Raw genomic sequence first — 26,554 nt, 5'->3', positions numbered from 1 at the left:
CAGTACCAACAGATGCAGGGTCTGGCAACACTCCAGCCCCTTGAGCAGCAAGCTGGAGAAAGTCTGCGACTGCAGGCCAGGGTGGGGGTTAAAACTGGTCCCTAATCAAAGTATCCTGGCCACACTCCTCCTCAGCTCATACTGTGGAAGAGAAGGGAGGGCTGCTCTAGCACTCCCCATCTTCTAGCCTCAGTCACTGCAGGCATGTGCCTGCATTTCTGGAATGAAAAGGGAATGTCTATCCACCTCCAAATTGGTTCAAGTTTTGCAGGTTAGATTAACCTGCAAAGATTGAATCAATTCAACCTCAAGCTTTTTGAATGTCTGTCCCTAGCCCTGAAGTTTCATTAATTACTCACATGTTTTGCAGCATCCCTCAAGAAAGGGTACAACATAACCTCCAACCTGAATAAAAAAGAACAAAAACACATTAATAATTTCTTAGTATTAGCTCCCACATCCCAATCATACTGTAGGTAAACTCAGAGATTTAAATCCATATTCCAACCTCACGTACTTTTGTAAGAATCTACATGACTATCTATGAGATGATACAATATGTTAACCTGGGTGTGGTTTTAAAAGCCTAATTTACATCTGTTAATACAATCTGTTCATAGGCCAATCAACACTAGTGAGCACAGTGGTATCTATGATACACAGATCAGAACAGATCAGTGGTCATTTAGATTCCACAGTGGGATCCTTTGTTTATGGTCAAAATATCCAATTTTGAGTTCACTCTCATTAAAAAATGCCTTAAGAAGAGGCCCATTTTAATCACATCATATATCCAGGGAAGTGTTCTCCCATTTACACCCTAACACAGAATTTAGAGAGAAAAATATGGGATTGTTTCCTACAGTTTATGGTCTGGTACTTGGCTCTGTGTAATTTTACAAGTTCAGACCAAAGGAACTTGCATCATATCAACTGCAAAACTATTCCATAGCCTCATATATTTTCCTACTAGAAAATTGTCTTTATATTCAGCCTAAATTACCCATTGTTCTGATAATCCCAGTTGCTATACACAACAAGTCAGTTAGAAAGGGGTACTCCAACCCAGAAGTGAATGCAGGTTTGAACAGTTTCATCAGAGTAAATTTGGCATTACAACCATACTTGAAAGGGGAACGTATTCTCTGAGGATGGGGAATAGCCTCAGCAGCTGTGTAGTTCGGGGGGGGTGGGTGTGTGTGTGTGTGTGTGTGTGTGTGTGTGTGTGTGTGTGTGTGTGTCCGTCCGTCCGTCCGTCCGTCCGTCCGTCCGTCCCTGACCCAAGCTAATGGGTAGGTTGTCCAGTAAACTATTACTTTTCTCTCCTTGGGCTGATTGAAAACTCTTTGAAGTATCAAGATTTCAACCAAAACAATAAAGTAAACAATCTATAAAACACTGACCTTCACACATTCAGTTTCATTAAATGGTGGGCAGCTGACCAAAGATGCAACTAACACCGGTCCTACCGCTGTGTTTGTGCATTCATATCTGACACAGTTCGAAATCCAAATAGTACCAGGCTGTTCAAAAATTGTAAAACATCATCATCACCATCCACATCAGAGCTTCAGAAAAAGTATTACCTCTTGAAAAATTATAGCTTTACTTTTTTTAATAAAGCACAATCTTATCTGAGTTAAACACAATCTTAGCTTAATGCAACAGCACTTACTACAGTTGTGATACAATTTTTGAAGAACAAAATTATATTCTAAAAATTGAGATCAGATAATCTGTTCGTATCAGCTAGGGATTCACTGATTATGGCAAAAACACTCGTTTTCATGGGCTATGACAAGGCATAAACAGCTAGATTTGGGTCACTTCTCAATATTTTTCAATATAACTTACCTTAAAACTGGAGACCGTCCCATTGCTGAAAGTGTGGAGACAAGACACATTCTTACAGCTACCACAGCACGTTGTTAAATCTTTTGGAGGCACATATACTTGGTTCTGCCAAAATCAAGCATGTTAGTCCTCTCATATAGGTTACTGATCATTGCTTTTAATAGCTTGGAATCATGTTAGTGGCATAAATTAGATTTTTGTTAGGTTGGTGTTAATATTTAAATAAGCACTCAGCTTTCTGAGATTTTATTGACTTTAATTCACTTCTCATTGCTACCCATAGAAGCAGCTATGATTTTGAGCAATGACTTGGGCACTTGCCAGTTCTTAGATCACGTGTGAAAATTAACCCAACCATCACTGAACTTTTGAATCCCAATATATTACACAAGTAAACATGTACTAATCCATAAACTAATCCATAAAAAGGCATAGTTGTGATTAATTCACAGTACTTTGTAGAGAAACAAGGTGACAGGTTTTTGTTTTGCTTTATGAAAAACATTTTTCAGGACTTCCAATCAGGTGATTTTTGTTTTTATTCACTTAGGGCTGACTTCTGGTTGGTGCTTTTACCTTTGTGTACACACACATGAGCTGGAGTATAGATCATAGAGGGTGAAATGGAAATAGAGGGTTCTATGTGCTCTCTAAGGATTTATATTGTAGTCACTGCAGCATCTAAGGTCCTGGCCAGATGCGCAAGTGAAGCCACGGTAGAATCTGATGTGCAATTCACACAACTGCGCTTCCTGCCACACCACAAATGCATGGCAGGAAGCACAACTCTGGGATCATGCACCAGATCCCATCACACCTTATTGTCAGTGCAGAGAGAAGCCTGGTATCACAGTTCTAGGCTCCCCCTAAACTGGCAAGTAGCAAGCTCCTGCAGCTGGGAACCCCGACAGCTGATGGGGATCCCAACTTCAGGAATGCACCATGCATTCCCACAGCTCGAATTTCCTTCAGTTGACCAGCACTCCCAGCTGTGGGATCACACCATGTGCTCCTGCAGTCAGGAGCTCAGGTCAGCTGATGGGACTGCTAGCTGTATGACAGCATGGTTTGTCCCCATGGCTTGGAGCCTACCTGAACTGCAGGCTGCCACCCATGGGGGGTGTACCATGTGCTTCCATTGCCAGAATCCCCATCAGCTGGTGCAGCTCCTAGCCACAAGTTCAATTGATGGCATGATAGGAACCAGACACAGTCATTACACATTTTGGGGGGAATAATTTTGTGGCTTATTCTTCATTTTATCATGCCACTAATTGATTGAAGGTGTGTCAGTTTCACACCTTAAGTCGTAATTAACTGATTAATCACATCTTACATGTAACATGTGATACAGCCCTAAGTGTTGCATGTTGATTCTGGAGGTTTCAAAACCAAAGGTGAGACTCATTTTGGAGTGCCACTGAACTCAGAGAGGCCCCAATCCTGGTCTCAGTTTTCAAACTGTATCTATAAGGGTCAAAACAAATTACTATATAAGCAGCTGTGAACCCAGAAGTTCAGATCTGAAGTGGAGGATTACCCAGTCATAATCTACAGCAGGGATACTCCATGTTTTCCAGGAATAAACATGGAGAGTCACTGTTCTCAGGTAAGGCTACACACTTATTCCATGATTAGGATAGCCACAGCTTCCTCTCTCCCTATATTATGTGGTTATTTCTGCAGTAACTTGTGGTTAATCTGCAGTGTGAAGTGCTGCATGGGCCTAGGATAAGCAACATAAAAGAAGGCCAACTTGTTAACATTAATAGGAAGAAATACCAGTGGGTGCCTGAATTTGGCACTGGGCTAACATTACTATGAAAAAAATACCCAGCTTTAATCAGAAAGGCTACAGTATATCATTAAAGAAAGCATAAAATGACTCTTATCATCCTGCACTTTTGAATATAATCTACCTAATAAAAAACACATGATTTAATCAAGACTGCTAAGCAAAATATGAATGTCTAAAATTCAAAACATCTTACAGCTTCACAGTTGACTGCACAGTCTATCAAGGAAGTATTTATCAAATAGTAGCTGGTAGAAGGATCAATCAGATCTGTGCAATGAAAAGTATGGCAAATGCCATCTGATGTGTATTCCACAATTGTCTGGCCAGGACGCAGTACACCTCTCTCATTGCTCAGACACACTTTATCTCTCACTGCAAGAGAATACAGAATGAATGACAAACAGCTGAACCACTTCTGGATTACAACTATGTAAAATGAAATACTTCTTGGTATGTAACATGGATAAAAAAGTAATACACGCCTCCTAGAAAGAATTACTTCACATGAGGTCTGATCCTCATGTGAAGGAAATCGGCATAGTCCCACCAACAGCAATGTAGCAATGCCAGTTTATAAGAGCTGAGGATCCAGTTCCACAACCTTACTATGTTTTATTATATAAAATATAATGTGGTCCTGATCCATGATAAGGGTTCCTAAGCAGTAGTGGTGGTGGTAGGGAAGACACATTAGAGCAAAGACATAGTTAGTCATGTTAGTCTGAAGTCAAAAGAAGACAAGGTAGAATTTGCACCTTATAGACTAACCAAAGTATAAGGTTACACATAAGGTGCAAATCTACCCTGCCTTCCTTCTATGATACATTATAGCCCCAAAATTGTTCATAACATAACAATGCATAAAATATAGACAAGGATAGAATATTCTACTTGTTGGACCTTTCAAACAATGGTAAGCAGAAGACCTTCTGTACCTGTGTTCAGATATATCTGAGTAAAAGGTAAACTCATTAAAAGCTGCGTAGGTGGAGGAGAATTTCTGAAAAACAATCTTATCAGGACACAGCATAAGAGTGTGGAGGCTTATCTAGAACATTTCATATTTTACACATTGCAGACCCATGGGAATCAACCATGGCAATCCAGTAGATTGCTGTGTTTCATATGGACAACTGTGCTTTGCTTATGCAGTCTTTTTAGACTCCTAGAGCAGGAATAGTAACATGGCTTGTGCACCTGACATTGGCTGCACCCTGACCAGCACATACCTGCAACCCTGCAGAAGGAAGAGGCTGAGTGGACACTGAATGTAAATGACTGCTCCTCAAACCAGCAGTAGTTTACAATGTTTCTTTAGTTCCAACCTGCATTTTTCTGAATGCTCTAGGGCATGGTGTTGAACTTTCTAGTCTCGACTTTGCAAGGCCCTTAAGCATGCACTTAGCTTGCAACTCCTCCGTGGCCTCATAATAGGTCACTGGGGCCCTGGGCGCACATTACATTTGTGACACAATTAACATGTTAATCACAATAAATACCAACATAGCTAAGTGTGCAGCTAATATATGGCACCACAAAGAGGCAAGCCAGCCATACAGATATTCCACAGAATATGCAGAATATCTTTGTAGCTTGTTTATATGGCATCACAAGTTGAACATGTAGCACTTCCTATCCAAATGCTGACAATCAGCTAACTGTCAATGTTGGCATGGGGGCAGGACAGGCCAGTCCTGGTCCTGATGCTGAAAATGGGCTGCCAGGGGCAGTGGCTTGCAAGATTTTCCTGGCAGGGGCAGCCCAGGGGCACCGTCACTCGGAATTTGGCAACCCCCACACTCAGCAGCCTTCCCTGCCTTGCCCAGCAGTCCCTGCAGGAAAGGCAATTTAAAATGCCAGGTCGTAGAAAGCCCTAGGGCTCCCTGTGAGCCAGCTGGTTGACTGCCTTGCTCCACAGGGCCTTAGCTGCACACAGGCTTTTTGAAGGCCCAGGCCACACCAGAACCTTTAAAAAAAAAAAAAAAAAAAAATTTAATTGTAGCCAAGCTACACACACAGTTTTTAAATATCCACTGGTACCCCCTGGGATCAGGGAGAAGTTCCCTGATCTGAGGTCCTGATGGGGGAGCCCTTGGTTTTGCAGCTGCCAGGCAGGAGGAGTTGATCAGCTCCCCTTGTACCCCAGGCTCTGTGCTGGCAATGACAAAATTGTGATCTGATCCTCAATCCCAACAGTGATGCCTCCCTGCCATACCACATGTGCATGACAGGAGATGCAACTGTTGGAATCAGAGATAAGATACCATTGCACCATTAAGTGAATGCCTGTCAGCTCCCTGAGAGTACTCAGGGCTCTAAGTTAAGCAGGTACTTTAATGCTCTGCCAGAGTGGGGTCACAGTGCTGAGCACTATTCAGGAATGGACCCAATAAGGGAAAACATACTGTTTCATCAGCATCTTCCACTTCCTTCAGGCCATATCTCAATCTCCCCGCTTTGCTCCCCTGCTGTGGGAATACCCATTACGAAGGGGGAAACTGTACTCAGCTGTATGGTTAGTAAGGGGTACTGCCAACTATACTGCTTTTCCTGGGCTTTGCCTCCCTAGCTTATTTGTAATTCAGAGCAATGCTTCAGAGGTGAACATATTGTCAACCTTAACAAAACTGCCCTTGGGAACCAAAGGGACATGTCTTTGAACAAAACTATTTTCCTACTTACCACATTTGTATGTAACACAGTTGCAGACATTTTTTGTGCTGTTCTGGAACTGTTCATCTATCTGCATTTTTTCCCCCTGATCATACAAAAGGAAAAGAGGCAAAATGACATCACAAACGAATGACAAGCCCTAGTGTTGAGGGTTGAGTAGAACAGTTAATACAATAGTTTTTTACTCCTAAAAGCCTAATTTGGGATGAAAGTTGTCACTCTCAACTGAAAATTGACTTAATATCTAAAACTTAATGGAAATACATTTGCAGCTTAGAAACTAGAATAATGACTGCAGCCAGAAGAGCATACTACAGGAGAGGTTTGGAACTGAAATGGAAAAATTTTGGCAGGTCAAGGCCAAAATACAAAATCCCTACCTCCTACCCCTGCACACTCTGCTAAGAACCTACCATCAAAAAGAAAGGATTTTCCCTTATTGTCTGCCTTTTCTAACTGGTTAGAGGATCATATTTAATGGAAAGGCAATTCTTAGGGAGACAGAGGGGCTTCATAGATAGAGCACTAGTCTGTTGCTCACAAGACCTGGGTTCTATATTCTAGCCTGTGACTTTATGCAAGTTACTCCCTGTTCCTCATGCCTTCAGTGGTAAAATGGAGATACACTAATTCTTTGTAAAACAGTTCAAAATCTAAGGTGAAAAGTATCATATAGAAGCTGCTATTGCTATCATTTACTATTACACTAAAATTCATAGATGTTAGGGGCTGGCAAGGACCTTACAAAATCATCAGGTCCAGCCCCACTGCACTTGGGCAAGAAAGACTGTTGGGGTCAGATGACCCCAACAATGTGAGTGTCAAGATGCCTTTTGAAGATTGCCAGGGTGGGTACCACCTCTGGGGGGGAGCCTGTTCCAGACCCTAGGCACTTGACTTTTAAGGAAGTTTTTCCAGATTTCCAGTCTGAAACGATCTTCAATCAGTTTTAATGTCAAATTAGATTTGTTATTGATATTTCCCAAAAATAATACATTTTCAGTGCTTGGACCATGATTCAGCACATGCCTAATTGTTTTCCTGGATTGTGTCTTCCATCATTACTTTTTACATATGTTTTAAAATCACTGTGACATTTCATCAGGGATATCTTATTATTAGGGCTCTGTGAAGCTTCAGGTGCTGATTCAATTTGGAGGATATCTCGCCAGATTTGGCAGCCCTGTATCCAAATCCAAATCAAATCAGACCAGTAAAAAGGCCCAAATTGATCTGAAGCTCTCCAAATCGATTCAGAAAAGATTCAGAGAGCTTCAGAGATTCGGGCAGTCCCCACTCAATTCTGCAACGAGCTCAACCCAGACTCTGTGCTGGTAAGTAGGGGCTGGAGGAGCGGTGGCTGGGGGAGGCAGGAGGGGACCATGGGGGCCCCCCACCAGGTCCCATCCCCTGTCTGCTCCCCCAGCCCCCCCGACTGCCCCCCAACCACTCTCCCAGCCCCCGCCCCACATGGCTGCCCCGCCCAGCCCCAGCTTCTGGCTCTTTAAAAAAAAAAAAAAAGCAGCTCTGTACTCACCAGTTATTGCAGCAGCCACTGAGGCTTCCGGGGACTTGTTGTAGACCACCCCATGCAACACGGGGTGGGTCGGGGGCTCTTCAAAAAAGCCAGGAGCTGGGGGCCAGGCAGGGCAGCCATTGATGGGGCTGGGAGAGCAGGCAGGGGATGCAGCCTGTCCAATTCGGAGATTTGGCCAATTCGACAGCAGGCAAATCTCCAAATCAGATTCAGCCGAATCAATTTGGGATAGTGATTCAAATCACCGAATGGAATCACTGTCCTCCGAACTGGCCAAATCCAAATCTGAAACGAATGCTAAGCGCTTTGTCCAAGCCTACTTAATATATTAATTGTGACAGGATAATATTAAAAATTTCTCATTATTTAAATGTTTGATTCTGGCAGATTAAAATCCAAACCCTGCCTGGATGCATACATGCAGTTCCTGTTATGTACATTTCAAGGCAGGATTTGGTCCTAAGAGAGAAAAAGCAAATTAATATTTCCTAGTTATTTCAGTGTGCAGGATATTTTTGTTGTGCGTTTTAAAATGTGTTTCTAATAATAACTTAAGTGTTCACAACTAATATTTTATCTATATTATACAATAGTTATCTATGTATATACTCTAAAGCAGTGGTTCTCAACTTGTTAGACCCTTGGAAAATGTCAGCTCTAAGAGCATGTTCACTCTCTTTATGGCCACAGAAAAATAATTAGAGCAATTCTTCTGTTGCAAAGAACTCAGAAAAACCATGACAGGTCAGAATGCTTTGACACTGAATTTTTATTTGAAATCTTTGAGTTTAACTTGAGAATCATGTTTGTACACCTAACAGTGCTAACACTGTGTGACCCCCCCTTTGCCCCCCTCCCCAACTCATGACCCCCTGGCAAGGATCTCATGGGAATCACTGCTCTAAAGCAATTTTAAAAGAGGAAAAGACAAAAAAGTTAACACTTCCCTGACATTTTAAATAGGTTTCAATGAGAAAATGATAAAATAACGTATTTTAATTAGAAGAGTTCCATACCAGTTTGCACTCAGGTTTAGGGATTGTGTCACATGCACATTCTAAAACAAAGCACAACAGAAATTATGATTCAGAATACTGTCTTGACACTCACATGAAAACAGTGTCAATGATCAGAAACCCCATTTCCCAAATGATCAGTACAGATCATGTCTCATGATGTGGGTACAAAACTGTAGTAATTTTCTGTTCCACCCTGAATTCCAATCCTAATTTCATAGATCACATTCTCCCTGTAATGGCAAACTTCCATATAAGCCTACTGTTATCACCCATTATGAACAGTCAGACATCTACTCACTTTGCCCTGGCAAAGTGACACCTGATGTAAATTATTACATCATGTACCAGACAACAGAGAACTGAGCTCGAGACATTTTGTAGATAAAGGTGATATCATGCCACCTTGGTAAGCACCTTTGCATAATTCAATGATCAAGAGGGTAACAGATCCCACTTCATATTTAAGGTATTTGTATAAAGGGTAAGAATTATTAAGTACGTTAGAGGTATGTTACAGGAATGAGTAAAATGCTATAGACATGCAGATGCTCATAAGGTGTTAAAGATGTTTGCAAGCAATCTGTTGGGTGCAGTAACACTGTATAATAATTTTTTAAGTATTAAAACATCTACTTATAATTTTAAAACCTTTAATACATTATTTATGCATCCTAAACATAAAGAGTGAACTGTTACTACTGCAAGTTCCCCCAAATTGCTCTGCTCTGCAAGCATGTAGCATCATTTTATGGTCTGTCCATAGACAGAAAAGTTCACAGATAGTAAGAGATTCCTTCGTAGATACTCTATTCCATCTGCTCATCAGCACGTGTCTGTGGGAGACATCCTCAAAATGGCCTACTCCCTGGGTAGTATAATACTATACTGTGTTACAGTGCAGAACCACACTCCATATCTTGGATAACGTGGTAGCCTTCACACTAAGACACCACATATCTTGTCAGCTTATTTGGACTGAAAACAAGTTAAATGAAAACTGAATACTTTACCACATGTACGATATGGGCAGCACTTTTCTGGACTCCATACTTCTACCAAAGACATCCCCAACACACATTTGAAATCTGGACAGTGATAAATTTCACAAACTAAAACCAAGGTAAAGAAAATGCGATCAGCTCATAGTTCTGAATAAATTTTTGATACAGAGAAATATGAAATAACAGGAAGTAGAAAGCTCACTTATTAAAAACCCAAGAGAGCACCTAGCATGTAAAATTGGTGACCACAAATGCAATGTTATGTAACATGTAATAAAAATACACAATATAATTGCTCTTAACATTGATATATTTGAACTAGTTTTGAAATTCATAGCGCTAATCCCGATTAATCTCCGGTATTATGTGTCGGGAATTATCCATATCTGGTCATGAGACAGATGTTTCAATATTGTCTCATGAACTTGAAGTATTCAACAATAAAGAATGCATGCTTGGCCACAGATCAGAGATTAGGTATCTCGTTCCAGTTGTGCATAGAATCTAACCTATTTAACACTATGAGGGTGAAATTCAAAGCAGTGTCTCTGCTACTTTAAATGAAGTCTGAAGAAAAATAATGAAGTCAACTTACCACATTGATATGCAGGACAACATCTATCTGTAGTGTTGCCATCTACAACAAGCATTTCTCCTTCCTGACATTTTGGAATTTGATCAGAGCAAGCCCCGCATGCTGAAGGAAACAAATATTAAAATCTAAGCCTTAGAAGTAAACTGATGATGTTTTCATTATGTAGGTTGCACAGCTATTCATGTTTGTCTTAGGTGCCTGAGGAGGGAACTGCATGGCCTCTAGAGAACAGGGGATCGATTTTAGATCATCTTTCCCTTCCCTTTTTACATGGAATAACTATCTTGTCTACTTCTGAGACAAAAGGGAAGGGACACTTTTGGGAAGGTTAGTCCGCTGGTGTCTTATAACACTTACTCTGCCTGAGCTCTGACTTTGGCTCCTACAAGAGGCTTTTCCCTTTACACTTGTTTTATTCTCCCATATGAATTTGCAACAAAACTGTAATACTGAAATTCTGGAATCACAGGTGCTTTCAGTGTAAAGGTTCACGGTTTTAACCACAGGGAGAAAGTCAAGAGCCTGAGACAGAGAAAAGACCCAAAGTCAGCATAGCATTTCCATGTTAACAGAGTGCCCACAAAAGGCTGCTAGCAGTGAAAATACGCTTCCATTTTCCTTAAATGCTTTGAACTTAAGATACTGGGTCAGGAAGATTCAGTCTGTGCTCCACTGAAAGCCATATAGTCAAAACATAGGGCACTTTTACACATGATCTGGGGGTGGGAGGTGTTAATTGGAGCGGTTCCAAGAGCTACTTTAATTAAAGTACTGCAGCATCTTGTGTATCAGCATCCCCATGCTTATAAATTGGGGTGGGGGTGTTGGAGGGTCTTGAATTAAAGCTCGTTCAAGTGCCCCTGCCACCATTTTTAAGCGCAGACTCACTGATAAATGAGACACAGAAGGCTGCTGGAGCACAGTAATTACCACACTCCAGCAGACTCAATTAATCAAATTCACTCCAATGCACTCTAATTACAGTGACAGAGCAGCCTCTGCACTTGTGGATGGACACCCCTAGAATCCATCCAAGTGCCACTGACAGGCACTGGCTATACAAGAAACAACCAAACAGTAGCAATGGGAATCTTTCAAGTTGCAAATTGGACAGGGAAAATATACAGGAGAATCTCACAGGACTGAGACAGGCTGATATGACAGATGACAAAAAGGACTAAGACACATTCATTTGCCTTCCCTCCTCCCCAGTCCTCTCCCCCACATCCACTTCCTAGAATCATCTGGGCAATTTTATCTAATAAATTTCCTAACATTGCCCAGGGTCTCAACTGTTCCTGCTGCACAGCATAGTTTCTGAGGCCTTTAGGATTTTGTACTGAAGACCTAAGTCAGTTACAGAGTGTTAGGAGTGCTTTGTGATGTTAGAGGAAGATCAGTTTGGAAGTTTTTAATGACCCCATAACTTCTATTATAAAACTGCCTGTAATTACACATTGTTCACCTACTGTTCTTTCCTTTCCTCACTTCCCCTCTGCTGGAATCTCCAGCTTTATTCCAATATCATGCAATCCCTAGCATAAGCACTCTCCTGCTTCCCCCTTTAGAGTAATAGCGGTCATTTCCCATGCTTTTTGCACTCAATATACAACTGCTCTGTACAGGCCTTACACAGTTGTGTGGCTCTCCTTGCTGTAGCCCTTAGTGCTAACATGCCCATTCTAAATAAGCAAGCAAGGATATCATACCACATATATATGATAGACAGCAGGTGCTCTCCACGCGAGCGGCAATCAAGGTTTGGTCTTCCCGGCAGTTTGGAGTCTGTTCCATTGATGCACACTTTGCTGGATCACATTCTAAAACAAGTGTAATATTACTTGATTTTTGTAGTGTCAGTGTTTGGCAGAAATACAGTACTCTACCTACAGCATGAGAGTAGAGGAGAAAGAAGCCACAAAACAACCAAAGCCTAGCCATTCTCAAAACCAGAATCATAAATGTTCATCCTCATTCCTTCAAATAAACATATCCCACAAGGAGATAAGCAGGCGTATAGATCATGCAATTCAAATGCAGAAAGCAGAGGGAGGGGGAGATCCTATGGGGCAACTTCTGTGTCTCCTTACCTAAAACTTGGAGGACAAAAGCAAAACTGATACACTTGGGTGGAGGTCTATGAGCTATCTAGCCTATTTAGGACAGTCATATACAGAATGGCTCAAAAGAGCATGTTAATGCACTCATCATCACTTTTTCTTATGAGCCAAAAAAAGGATTTGTGCACACCAGACTCAATGCTGGCTTCCAGATACCATCAGGCACACAGGGGACAAGGGTGTAGCAGGCCTCAAGCCACTGGGATATAACCCTTTAGGGTGGAAGATCACTGCCAGGAACATTAGCGAGTCCCTTTACTCAGCACTCCACAGAGCTAGGTCCCATTTCTGCTTAGTCCTGACATAGAAGCCTCGCTTCCCAAAGCACCGCAGAATCACAGGGTGTTTATACACGTGCTCCGGGGTGGGGGGAGGTGCTTTAATTAGAGCACCTCTGAAAGCTGCCGTAATTAAAGTGCCCAGAGTGTCTCGTGTATCAACACCCCCACGCTGAAAAACAGGGGTGCTTTAACTTGTCTTAAAGTGCTCCCACTGCCATTTTTCAGCATGAGGATGCTGATACACGTGACACTGGAGTCTGCTGGAATGCTCCAACAGACTTGATTAAATGTATAATTACAGCGCATCAGAGAAGCCTTGCTGCACTTGTACAGGCACCCTCCAGAAATCCTTCCTTGTGATCCCCAAGCTTCTAAGTGAAAGTGAGTCCTGTACATAGAAATATTAGTAATGAAGTTGCCACTGATATGTTTTCCCATGAAACCTGATTCATTTTGCGAACGGGCTAGTTTTGCCACTACCTGTTCACAGTGAAGTGCAGTGAGACCTTCTGACCTATATGCTTTTATAAAACAGAAATTTTGATGGAAAAAATAGTTGGGGTGGGGAGGGGTGTGGTTTAAAAGGTACCTACCACAAGTGTAGTTTGGACAACAGGAATCTTCCTGGTAATAAGTGACCAGCTTTTCCAGGACTTTACATTCAGGGATTAATGGTTCACAAAGGCTCATATTGCAAACTTAAAAGAAATATGCATACAAGAGAAAAAGAAATTATGAACTTCTAGAATTTTCAATAGAGGTAAGAGATATTAAGTGGAAAAATATCAAACTGTAATTGTAGTTCTTCATTAACATTCCCAAATAAAAACAAGCACCTGCAGAAAAAAAGCTAATGGTGGGATTTGTTTAAAGTGCCCAGTGGAAGCAAAGTTAGCGCAAATCAGAGCTAAACACTTGTGAAAATTCCAATTGAAAAATCCACTCCCTGTGGGGAATTCATTGCATCTATCCAATATCTTTGTCAATGGCTAGAAAATAAACAAACTTGCAACTTTTTCATTCAAAAATGGATCTAGCTAAGTATAGATAGAAAGGGGGTTATTAAATTCTGGATTTTATGCTATTTTGCTTTGCAAAGAAGATAACCAATTACTTAAGTTATTTTTCTAGTAAATAAGGGATTACTTTTATTGACTCATCTGTATTTGAATATATCAAAGCAGGGGCATCAAACACACAGCCTGCATGCTAGATTTGGCCTGTGTAGCCATGTCATCTAATCTACAGGGTTTCTGGAGGGGCTGGAAATTCACCATTGGGGCAAGCAGCAGTAGCTTTAACTCCTGGTGACTCCCTGAAGTGACAAAGCAGCTCAGGGAATCGCAGGACTTAATGCCTCCACCACTCATCCTACCACCAAATTCTCAGGTCTGGAGTCCTGTTGGGGACTCATTTCAGCAGTGACAGGATGAGTGACGGCAGCGTTGACCCCCACAGATGCAGGCGCTGCTTGCCCTGCCACTGGAGGTAGGTCCAGAATCAGCCCACAAGGACCTCCGCATTTTGGAACTGGCCCACAAGGAGTCCCATGGCCCAGATCTGGCCAAGTTGGAAACTGTCATTAAAGTATCCATAGGCTCCAGTTGTTTCTAGCAACTGTTACAAGTACAACTGACACTGAAAGGAGCAGACACAAACTTCAATTCACATTAAATTAATAAGTCCAAACAACCAGAAAAGAAGTCCTCCTACCAGGCCAGTACAGAAGCAAGCCATATAATAAAAGAAGTTGTATATGCCAGGAACAAAATTTCATATACTGTTAAGTATACTTACTACAGATCTTCTCAGGACAACATGTGTCATCATTGGGAACAATCAGGGCTAGCTCCCCAAAGCGCTGACATTCCAGATCATGAACATGTGAGCAGTTGTGTTCCACAGGAATAATGGTCTCATTGTCAACACATTTGTGCATGCAGCATCCACTCAGAGAGGTCTTCCAAATCTCACCCATTGCACGGGGTGCTCCTGAACTGTCTGTACAGGCTATATTATTGTGGTAGAAGAAGAAAATATTTTATTGTGACTTCAAATGGGTACACCTCTTTATACTTACTTTGTAACAGGTGTGCAATTATAAATTTTAAGGCCAATGGCAGATGTTAAGAAGGTGTGATGCACAATCCCAACAATCACGCCTCCTGCCATGCCACACATGCATCGCTGGAGATGTGATTGTGGGATCAGGTACCAGATCTCATCACACCATATTACAGGTGCATGGGGAGCCTGGTCCTGTTATTCCCCCTGCACCAGCACTCTTCATTCCCGTCAGTTGATGCAGCATGCGCCCCCACAGCTGGGAGCTACAAACACTGACGAGGCTCCTAGTCATGGAGGTGTACCAGGTACTCTGAACACTGACAGATCGCTGTGCTCTCCCAGCTGGGACTCTCTATCAGCTACCCAGTGCTCCCAGCCTCTGCAAAATGGGAGTGTGCTCCAGAAGCTGGGAGCGCTAGCCACACTTTCAATTAAAGGTATGACAGGAACCAGCAACAAAGTACACATATTTTGTGTACTAACTTTGTTACTTATTCCTGTTTTTATCAAGCCACTACCTGAATGAGCACATGGCCAAGTCACTACCTAAGACATGATTAACTAATTAAACACATCTTAAGTGTAACGTGTGTTAGGGACCAAACTCTAGGCTACCACCACTGTTGGTGCTCACCACCTGGAATGAAAGCAAAAGGATGCATTCAAATAAAAAGAGGGGTGGAAAGACAGGCATTGAAACTGCCCCTACAGAACACTCCTAAATTGGCCATAATTCCCCCAGCAATTTTTACTGCATGACTATCTTTGCTTGATTCTGCACAAAGCCATAGTCTGACCTTTTGCACTGGATGCACTGACACAAAAATGAGCTACCATCACAGATAGTATGCTGATGACAAAACAATTTTACATTTTTCACAGTTCATATAACCTGATATTATAAACGACAGCTCTGATGTTTCTACAGAATCCAGCATAATTAAATCCTGATTTAGGACTGTGCAGACAGGCATTACAGTGACAATTTCAGTGACAAATCATGACAATGCCATGGAATAAAAATACAGGGGTATAGGTTGTAGCCATGTAGGTCTAGGACATAGGCAGACAAGGTTCTTTGGATAAATCTGATATCTTTTATTAGACCAATGCTTTCTCAGCCTGACAAAGGGTATTTATACCCAAAAGCTTGCAAGAAAGAATTTTTCCAACTATCTGAGTTGGTCTAATAAAAGATATCAGGTTTACGCAAATAACCTTGTCTGGCTATGGCATAAAAATTGCATATTCACCTAACTATTCTAAATTAATAAGGAAGGTATTATGACTACTGTATGCATTTTGTATGCAGTTTTAGCATTAGCAAAATGGACTCCTTAACAGAGCCAGGCTGAAAAGGTGACAGAGAAAAACATGTAAATAATCAGGTAGTTTGCTTTACATATTCAATGCTATACACAGAATGCAAAATGTTTATAATTCATGAGATTCCTCATTACAGATCCTGTCCTAAGTCACTATCTGTCCCGGATCCATTCCAGCAAAGACTCCAGCTGAAAAGATTCAATGAAGGATGTGGGGCTGAAATATTCCATATGTAAAGCTAGGCAAAAAAGGACCTTCTGCAAGAATACCTTCCAGCTGAGTTTAAATGAGATGGAGCCACTTTGTTGGTTTACCAAATAGAACAAGCGTCCTCACCAGAGTTTCAGTTTAAATCATATGCAGTACCCACCAAGCATCAGCTCCAACAATTAGATCCAGAACTCCACCAGTTAGGAAGATCTATTCAAGAATCTAGTCATCCCTTGGCAGACAAGAAATATAGAAGGCAAATCAATGCATACCGCATTTCTCCTCTGGAATACAGAGAGCAGAGTGAGCACGGTGTAGGATGTTCCCTTCAGCACAGACACACCCCTCAGTCAGCACCAAGCACGATTCTGAATCCCAAGGAACAGGCTCACTATTCTGGCAAGTACTTGGAACATCACAGGCAGGTATGCAAGCCTGGTAGGAGAAGTTTTCAGAGCAGGAAAAGGCTAACAAGGAAATAAATACAGCACTTAAGATAGACCATCATTGTGAACACATATAGCCTGAATGCTTACTATCTGGTAAATAATTAAACGAAGAGTACTGTGCTAACTTTGTTTCATATTCCATACATTGCACTGATATGTATTGATTAGCATTCAGATGCAATCAATAAATCCATGTAGAACTGTCAACAGCAAATTCTGCAAATACTGTATAACTTACTTCTCTTCCTATTATACTTCAGGTAACAGAAAATGTTTTGGAGGGGCAGAGAATGTTTCCCACCACACTGTTTCTTCTCCTTCAAGAACAGTTCAGAGTTGAAAAAAATACATAAGGATGTTGATCCTTACATAGAATTTTGGTAATAGTTTAAACAGTTGCCAAAGAAAATGGTAAATATACACATTACTGGAGTATGTGGGCAACCTCTATGCTTAGCATATTTTTTTGGAAATAATAAAAAATGGGATTCATAAATTGCTGTATTTAGTAGTTACTAAAAGTAATTATTGCTTTGAATGATGAACATTGGTACTGCCTTTTGTATTCAGTACAAACTACATTTCCCATGCTTTTCTAGCACCTGTACATATATTTACATGAGGCATATACATAGAAACAGGTTGAAATAAGAACAGCCAGTCCCTAGACTACAATATCTGGCTTTGATGCAGTCCTTTGTGATCCTCAGCTGATCGAAATCAGCCCTTTAATGCTTCAAAACCCTCAAGTCTTCCATTTTCACTTACAACCCAAAACCATGTTCTGGCTTAGCTGATGCTTCTTGATTTGCATAGGAAGGTTTCATTCTTTCACACAGCTCTTCACAGGTCTATCTGTGATAACCCATAAATGGAAAACATTTATGGCCAGAATGCTGCAGCCAGTAACACAGACTTAGAGGGAGAGATTGTTTGTTTTTAGTAATGATCAGTCTCTTTACTTTAGTGATAGCTATGACTACTGTGCAGACAGGTATCCTGAAGAATTTATGGATGACAAGGGTATTAAATGGTAAACATGAATATATTATATGGTCTGCATATGGCTCTGCAAATATCTAGTGTGAGTACTGCATACTTAGTCTGTCCCAGGATACAATGATGCCCAAGTGACTCAGAGATATGTGATCTGGAATGATGGCAATGAGGGGAGGTCAAAGCTCAGTTCTCACAGGGAGCACCTGCTCAGGAATGGGAAGGCTCTAATTAAGACAAATACCATGAGAGCTAGTTAGGAGAAGGAGCTGATCTTACTTAACTCATTACTACTAAACAGTCATGATGCTCCACAGGAAAAAAAACAGTCCACCCCCATAGTCAGAGGAATCTGGGCTCTTAAAATACTGTCGCAACACTTCTATGCCCAGTGATCAGAAAACAGAAGTGACTTCAAGGTTTTTGCCTTTCACATATAAATGCCAGCAGAGGTCACTGTGGTATAGCAAAGGAACAGGGCAATGCCTATCTTCAAAAGTCATCAACATGTCATGAACACATTTCCAGGAACTTTATTTGTAAGCTCCATTTTAAAAATAAAGATTTGCAGGTATTATCAATATTAGGTGATGCAAGTGTCAAAATTACTGTATCGTACTTGTTTACAATGACTGTTTCTTTAACAAAGATATTATGCATTCCTGCATGAAGGCTTTTTATCTGATCTATGCACACATACTAAGGACAGTTATGTTTAGTTCTCTTAATTACTGAGCTGGTTTCACCCATAAGTCTCTCATTTTTCAAACAGCCATTGGAGCCATGGACACTATGTCTCTTCCTTGACTTAGGTTTCCTTTCTGTTTTATCATTCTTTTTGGTTCATGCCCTTCTCCATGTACAGCTCAGATCTGTGAGTGTTTTGATCTCAACAGTTTATTTGTTTTGGTAAACATAGACCATATTTTTAGTCATGGGCAACTGGTCAGGGTGGCATTCCCCTCCCCCCCCGCACAGCCATTCAGCAACCTGGGGGGGGGTCCCCCCGCGGTCAATCGCACTGTGGCCCCTGGTCACCACAAATCGGCCACAGGAGCACCGTGGGGATCACTTCTCCTGGTGCCCCCAATGTCTGGCCAGCGCTCTCGCCTGCCTCCTGTGCCCATCGCCTAAGCGGGGAACACTGCCTGTCAGGGGGTGCACCAGTACTGTCGGGGTGCACATACACCCCCATGCACCGCCTACGCATCGCCACTGTTTTTAGTACTACATTTCTGTAGTACTGAGGGTGACCATATGTCCCATTTTTGCTAGGACAGTCCTGTTTTGAACACATGTTCTAGGCAAACCCAAATCTGTGTGCTCAAATAAATGTTTTTCTCTTTTCAGTGGAAGACAAGGAACAGGTGTTTAAAGAAGCACTTTCCCATTGTCATGACTCAGTTTCCTGATCTGTAAACTAGGTACAATAATGCTTACCTCCATTTTAAAGTGCACTGACATTTACAAATTATGGTAAGTGTTACATAAGAGAGATTTTATTATTTCCTGTCTCCTCAGCATTTGGTTACTTTTGGCTCAGATCAAATGTCTTGGTGAGGGCATCTGAATCCTGCACGTAGAATGCCTGCCAATGGATTTGGGAGTATTTGAAGTCCCAGGGTGAGAGCCTGGGATGGAGGATGCTCACCAGTTGTAGTGCCATACCTGGTATTTAGAATTATTGAGTTCTGCCTACTCAATTGATATGGTTTTTGGAATAACTAAGTTCTACTCAACTGATATGATTTGGAACTGATTTGGCTGATTTAACCTGGAACACAAAATACATTAATAAAAAAAAAAATCTGCTTACTTTTTGAACTAGGTTTCTGATCCAAGGGTATTGTGTTGGCACAAAAAAGTCAGACCAATTCATGGGATATACTCCTATGAGCACACCAAGCTAAAACCAGATGGATTAGCTTCAATTTGCAGGGCACTGTGGCCTGGCAATCTTAATCTCTTCAAGCGCATGCAGTATACCTTGGTACACAGTACTTACGGCAGTAATCCGAGCTTCTCCATTCTATGCAGATATTAAATTTGTTACACATGGCTACATAGGCAGCTTGTGCTACACATGGATTTTGAATGTACTCCACATCCTGGACCCAAAGATCACAGAATAATTCAGGTGGAACCTAATAAAAAAGCAAATGACTTAATGCTGCAAAGCAAGTATACTTTTATACAGTCATAATACAGTGAATGTATTCATAACTTCAGGGATCTAGTATATTGCTACAGAGTTAAGGACAGGGAAATCACAAGCCCAGAGGATCAGACTGAACGGTCAAAGCAAGCACTGCGCCACTAAATTTTCTGATTTTATGAAAAGGACTTATTATTGGTGATATATTTTTTGAACCAACTATGTAGTTAGGAGAGATGTTAGACAACCTTTCAGGCATACATTTCCTTTCAGTCAAGACCAGAGGAAAGCTTATTTAAAAGCTCTTCCAACAACACAGCTGGTCCAATAAAAGGTTTTATTAAGAAAAAAAACTTGCTTTTCAAATATTCCCTGAACCATCATGGCTACAACACTTCAATCTTATTTTTAAGGGGCATCTAACAGCAAGGCATCAGATTATGGCCCAGAATATTAGAAATGCTGGCTGTAAAAGCTGTTATTATTTTTCCTAGTGGAAGGCACAAGCATTTTTTCCCCAGACATCCTCCATTCCATTGTTATTCCTTTTGCCCTATATTTTCTTTAAGATACTGACCTCTCCTCTAACTTTGACTACCTATTTCCTGTCCAGATATTGTCAGAACTTTGAAGCAAGGGTTAGTTTTGGTGCCTGCCCCTGGAGGCTTGAGAGAGATTTTAGGCTTATTAATATAAAAAAGCATCTGGTAGAAATGGCAGATTCTATACATTTGACTACCAATCAGCATACAAGTTAAATTCCCAAAATGTTTCTAACTTATAAATGATTTTTCTTTCAGGGTTTGTTAAATAGCCTGTACTGTATATATTTGTCTGTTGTTTGTTTTAGGGAGGTTCCAATTGGGCTATTATGGCATAGAACAGTGGTGTTCAACCTCTGGCCCTTGGGCCAGATCTAGCCTGTGGAGGCTTGCCCAACATCTGGAAATTTGGCAGCAGAGGATGCTGTGGAAATTTGTGGCAGAGGAAATTTGTAGCAATTAACACTGCTATCACTCCCCAACTACCAAATTTCCAAGCCCTGTGGCCAGATGATATGGTCCCTTGTGTTGGATTGGGCCAACATGTGAGACCAGGGTGGCAGACCTGATTTGATGCATGTAGGACAGGCACTAGGCCCAATCTGGCATGCATGGAGCCAGGACCAGGGCAGTGGGTTCAATCTGAAATGCACAAAGCCAAGTCGTGCTACAGGTTTGGTCAGCAGGCCAAGATCTATGCACTAGATCTGGCCTGCTGACCAAACCTGTAGCACTCATTTGGCCTCCAGCCCAGGTAGGTTGGGCACCACTAGTATAATTGGATAATGGAGAATATTCAAAACTAGTAGGCCTGAGGTCCACAATATGATTGATCAGTCACTATGTTCCTCCACCTTGACAACAGTGAAACTTCAAGTGAATTGCTAGAGAGCACAAGGTGGAGTAAAATTATGCTAATGAGCCTTTTCATGTAATGTTAGGGTTTCTCCCATTATTAGGTCTCCTTGGCTCCCATAATGGAAAACTCAGCCAATGTGGAATGGATAATTATGTTAACTGTGTGTGCTGAATGTGTGTTAAAACTGTACAATTTGCACAGATGATGCATAAAATTTTCAAAAGCCCCTAAGTTCCATATTCACATAGACAGCTAAGATGATGTCTGAACAACTCGTCAAATATGGCCACGCAGCACCTATAGTGAAATATACTGCACTGCTCTGCTCATGCTAGTCACCAAACCAGAAGGAATCAAGATAACTGAGCACAGCACTGCAGGTAAACCAATTAGCTTTGCTGAGGAACAAAGATAGTTAGCTGGGTGAAGATAATTAGTTCTATGTGAATGTAACTACACTACTTCTGGTTCTGGAGATACTGCATATAGGAAAGCAAGGCATATGGTGCCATGCTGCCTCCTGGCATGGTAAATTAATGGTAAAAATATGCTGAAAAGCTCGAGAGAAGGCAGCAGGACTGAGGGCATAAATATAAGCCTTATTAACACTCATGAGCATACTTTTTTTTCTTGTATATTGATGAAAGTTACACCACTATCTGGACAGACTATCAGTTCTCCCACAGTAAGTACAACTACAGCTCCTTCCCATTAAATGGCTAGGAGTTTATTTGAGCTGAACCAACAACTAGCCCAATACAGAAGTGGACACATGATACCTCCACAGTTATAACGTCTTCTAGTATAGTTTTATTCCAGGAAAGCTCTACAGGAGCTGCCAGTAAGTTACATTCTTACATTTATTATTTCCACTCTTTTACTTATGTTGCTGTACTCAAAGGTTACACTGATGTAAAAGTATCAAGTGTTTAGTCCCTTAGGCTCCTAATCACTTTTCAAAATGGGAATCAGAGCTTTTTAAAAACTTTTCCTCATATAATTATTTATCCCACTACAACTTCACAATAAGAAAACACCTATCTCCTTGACAAGGATCCATTATTGTATTTGTCCATAGCCTGAAGTTCTGTCAGAATACAACAGCACATTTGGTCACGACTGATCTTTAAACTTTCAGCCTAGATAATGACTGATTGTAAGACAGAACTCTTGGTCATTAAAACCATTTAATGTTTAGGTCATGGCATCATGTAGGATCACTCACACCATTAGACCACTGAAGAATCAATGATCTCCCTATGCTGGATCACCATACAGAGGGATATTACAGCAAAGGCCACTTTGCAAATTAACACCGATAGATTAAATACACAAACAAAATTGTGCCATTGCTGTGATGGGTTCTAGGTTGTAGCCTGCTTTCTTTCCAATGAAATCTCTCTTAATTCATTTATCCCCACATTTTAAAAGTATTTAGAGTTTTTTCTCCTTCACTTCAGTTATATATTTTATTCTAAGGCTAATCCTTTTGAGATTCACATTTACTGTCATTCTCTCTCCACCTTCACTTTTAGCATCGAATCTATTAATCTACTTTGATCTATTTGAATCCTTAAGTGGGCCACTTTTAATTGTTATATCTGTATTTAAGTTTGCTTTACAGAGTGAGAAGACAAAGGTGCTGCTATTACACCTATATGGCACACATCAACTATTAGTTATATATCACCAATATCATATTTCAGCTGCATTCTTCAGTTAATATTCAAGTCCACAATTAATTGAGAAATATACTAGAATTGACATGTACCATTCATGAAATTAATAATGCATTTTATGTAGTTATACAACAAATAATGTGACAAAAAATTAAATTAACTGAAAATCAAATCTGTCCCAAATAATAACGCCAAAAGAAAGTAAACATACATAAGGATGACACCTGCTGAAGGTCTGGTTCAACACAAGGCTTAAACACTCAGAGCAGTCCATGACTGAACAATTACTGTCCTGATGTCTGTCTTCTCCAATATACATTAAAGTGCCTGGCACCTGCCAGCTGTCCATAAAAATTGATGGAGCATCAGTTTTGTTTAGAACTGCCTTGTTGGGTAGCATCAGGTCATTTTCTGAGTTTCCATCACAAAAACCTGCATGTTTCCATGGTAAAAATTATGTTAGTGTTGCTATGGATTGTGAACAGTTCATTTTAAAGCATAACTGAAGTGGCATGGTCAAATAAGAATTAGCTTATCTGATTAAAACCAATAAATCTACCATTTACATAGCAACTTATCACCCCAGTTCAACACACAATGGATTTTAGTAAAACCACAATGTGCCCACAAACAGCAATATGAAAATTAAAGACAAAAAAAAACCCATTCTGTAAAATACAGAGAATGTAATAAAGGGCAGGAAGTAAAAACAAAACAAAACAAAACAAAACAAAACAAAACAAAACAAGGGAATGGAGATGGATGAAGGGAGACCTATTGAACCTAGGACCTCAGAAAGAATTTTTTATTGATCCTAAATATTTAAGAACTGAATATAGCTACCATTACCATAGTATCAAGTGCTTAAAAATCTTTGATGTACTTATCTTCAGAAACCCCTCTAAATTAGGGAGATACTATAAGAATTCTGTGGCAGGGCACCTTTGGTGCCTGCCACTTTAAGGTTCGAGACCAGGCAGCAGGGCAGCCAGCAGGTGTGGGCCTGCTCTCATAAGGCAGTCACATGATTACAGGAGAGCCCTGGGATAGGAGGAGAGGCCTGACTGGCCTCCATTTTAGATCCAGGCGCTCAGGACTGAAGCAGCAGTCTGCTGCTGGCAGCCAAAGAAACATCACCTGGCTGAGCTGCTGCTCGGAACATCTTGGAGGTAAAGTCAGGAGCTATGGGGATAGCAGGAGGCTCCTGATTCTGGGTACAACTGAAAACTGCATCCTGCTGAGGAAGGATGGCCTGGAGGGGCTGCCTGTGGTGGGGTAGCTCTCCAGAAATGCCAGGCCAGTTGCCTCCCAGTGAAAGGCAGGGAAGGGCGCCTTATAACCCTATCCCCCATGATCTGGTGAGTAACCTGGCAAGGAGGTCACCAGGACCAAGAGGGTCCAGAGTGAGCCAAGGAGCCCAGAGTCTGGAAAAGGGCACGGAGCCTAGCATGGGTCATGGAGCCCAGTGCGAGGCAAAGAGCCCAGTGCAAGTCAGGGCACTGAGCCCAATGAGTGAGGCCCAGTCAGGGGCAGAGCTGGCCCAGTCTCAGGCTGGAGTTATGATCTATTTATGATGCCATCTGTGAGGCATGAGACACGATATAGGGGCAGTACAGAGTCACATACAATGCCCCCTGGAATCGGGGCATTAAAATGGGCAGCCTCTTGCATTTTACACCGGTTCATTAACAGCAAGTCATGGCAGGCAAGACTGGGGAGACTGCCCCACATAGACAGTGAGATCCAGCCTTAAACTGGCCCCCTGTCACAAATTCCTTATGCAAGTTCATAGCTTGGACATAAGGACAAGAAAGGAGCAACATACATCCTGCTCTGAAACCAGCTAATTCTATTGCTTATGACTAGAAAGGTAGGACTATGACCCCACTCCTTTTTAGAGAGGTAGGGGCCACAAAAGTTTTAGGAAAGAATTGGGAATCTTTCATAGCAGGCTCTTTGTAAAGAGGCAAGAGGAATAACTTCCAGAGTGTAGTTAATTTGACTTAATGTATAGTAGTCCAAAGCGGGCATTGATCTATAATGTAGACTCACCACTTTCAACAAAATCTGGTACAACTGAAAGGCCTCACTTAGGATGAACCTATATCTGGAACAAAATTAATTCTTCCCATGAAGAGGTACATCAATACAAGGGAGGAGCTGTTTAGGGAGACTCAGAGGGTATTATAACATGTTACACGTACTCGATTTTTTTAAGCACTAGGCAAAAATGTATTTTAAGACAAAACCAAGGCACCTCTTGGATTAACAGAAAATGCAAGGTCTAAGCCAGAGGTCTAAGCAGTGGGAGAGTGCCCATGAAATGTCAGAAATAATAGAGCATGAGATAAATAATAATATTTAAAATTTTAAAAAAAATGTAGTATGCTTGTTCTGCTACTTCTGGGCTAAGCTAAGCAGCTATTGGCTTAAGAGATAGTATATCAAAGTGCAGCTTTTGGCACTGGGAGAGACATTAATATCACTCCTCAGCTGGAAGGAATCGCTCTTTCCTGCGTTCATTACTCAGAAGACAGCATCACATTTCAGTTCTGTTTAAATTAAGATAGTTGGCAACCTTGAAGGACCTTGGGACAGGGGAAATACTGTGACATGGAAGGGAGGACTATGGCTAGAGATTTGGTCAAATCAGAAAGGTTGGATCTCACTGGTCTGCTTTGGAGGTTCTTTTAGGGACCATCAACTGTAAAGCACAAATTCATCATCTCTTTTTCCTGAGAAGTACAGTCTCATCCAAAGAGATTTTAGAAAGTTTTTTTTCATACAGTTTCTACAAACTTACATGATAAGTTCTGAAGGTATCTGTCCCATAATTCTAAACTGATCTAGCCATTTCTCAATAAAATGAGAACCAGTCTGCTTCATAATTTTTGCCAGATTCTCTTTTTATTGAATCAACTGGCAAAACGTCAAATTACTTCAGTGGTCCAGAAACAAGACCTAGGAGAAGAAGAAAGCTTTTGGAAGCTTCAATTATCTCATCCATAACAAACATTTCTAGGTGAAGTATTTGTCATGTTATGAAGCTTGAGAAGTTCTTGTAAGAGAGAGGCTTATGGGACAAAATAGGACGGAAACAATGGAACTGAGAAGCATCACTTCCTATAGTATTATTGCTGAAAATGTGATGCTTTCCCCCATGTGGAGAAGTTGGAGACTAAAAATGGAAATTTTACAAACAAAATGCTGAAATTCGCTGAGGAGCTCAGCTGGAACTGGATATAGGTGCTCATGAATCACAGCTGCATTTGCCCCTCATCCCATAGGCAAGAAGCTATGGGCATATGCATAAGCATTTGAACTAGGGCTGTGTAAAGCTTCAGGTGGTGATTCGATTTGGAGGAGATTCGGCCTGATTCAGTGGCCAAATCT

General features: G+C 41.2%; 1 protein-coding gene across 1 annotated transcript in view; it reads right to left on the bottom strand.

Moving 5' to 3' along the window:
* OTOG (otogelin) overlaps positions 1–26,554 on the bottom strand; it is a 252,596-nt gene that overhangs the window by 23,087 nt on the left and 202,955 nt on the right. Inside the window, exons 40-53 of the mRNA XM_019519978.1 lie at positions 23,373–23,593; positions 19,932–20,070; positions 16,754–16,948; positions 14,676–14,888; positions 13,472–13,576; positions 12,187–12,297; positions 10,478–10,579; positions 9,892–9,990; positions 8,879–8,919; positions 6,335–6,410; positions 3,846–4,024; positions 1,855–1,959; positions 1,404–1,523; positions 360–405 (exon numbers count right to left, since the gene is read on the bottom strand). Of these exons, the coding sequence (XP_019375523.1) occupies positions 360–405; positions 1,404–1,523; positions 1,855–1,959; positions 3,846–4,024; positions 6,335–6,410; positions 8,879–8,919; positions 9,892–9,990; positions 10,478–10,579; positions 12,187–12,297; positions 13,472–13,576; positions 14,676–14,888; positions 16,754–16,948; positions 19,932–20,070; positions 23,373–23,593 (1,752 nt within the window). The remainder of the gene's footprint in view (positions 1–359; positions 406–1,403; positions 1,524–1,854; positions 1,960–3,845; positions 4,025–6,334; positions 6,411–8,878; positions 8,920–9,891; positions 9,991–10,477; positions 10,580–12,186; positions 12,298–13,471; positions 13,577–14,675; positions 14,889–16,753; positions 16,949–19,931; positions 20,071–23,372; positions 23,594–26,554) is intronic.

This window comes from Gavialis gangeticus, unplaced genomic scaffold (genome assembly GCF_001723915.1).
Source record: "Gavialis gangeticus isolate Ggan-Ray unplaced genomic scaffold, GavGan_comp1, whole genome shotgun sequence".
NCBI lineage: Eukaryota > Metazoa > Chordata > Crocodylia > Gavialidae > Gavialis > Gavialis gangeticus.
Note: the sequence above shows the minus strand (reverse complement) of the source record. Positions and strands in the feature narration are given on the sequence as shown.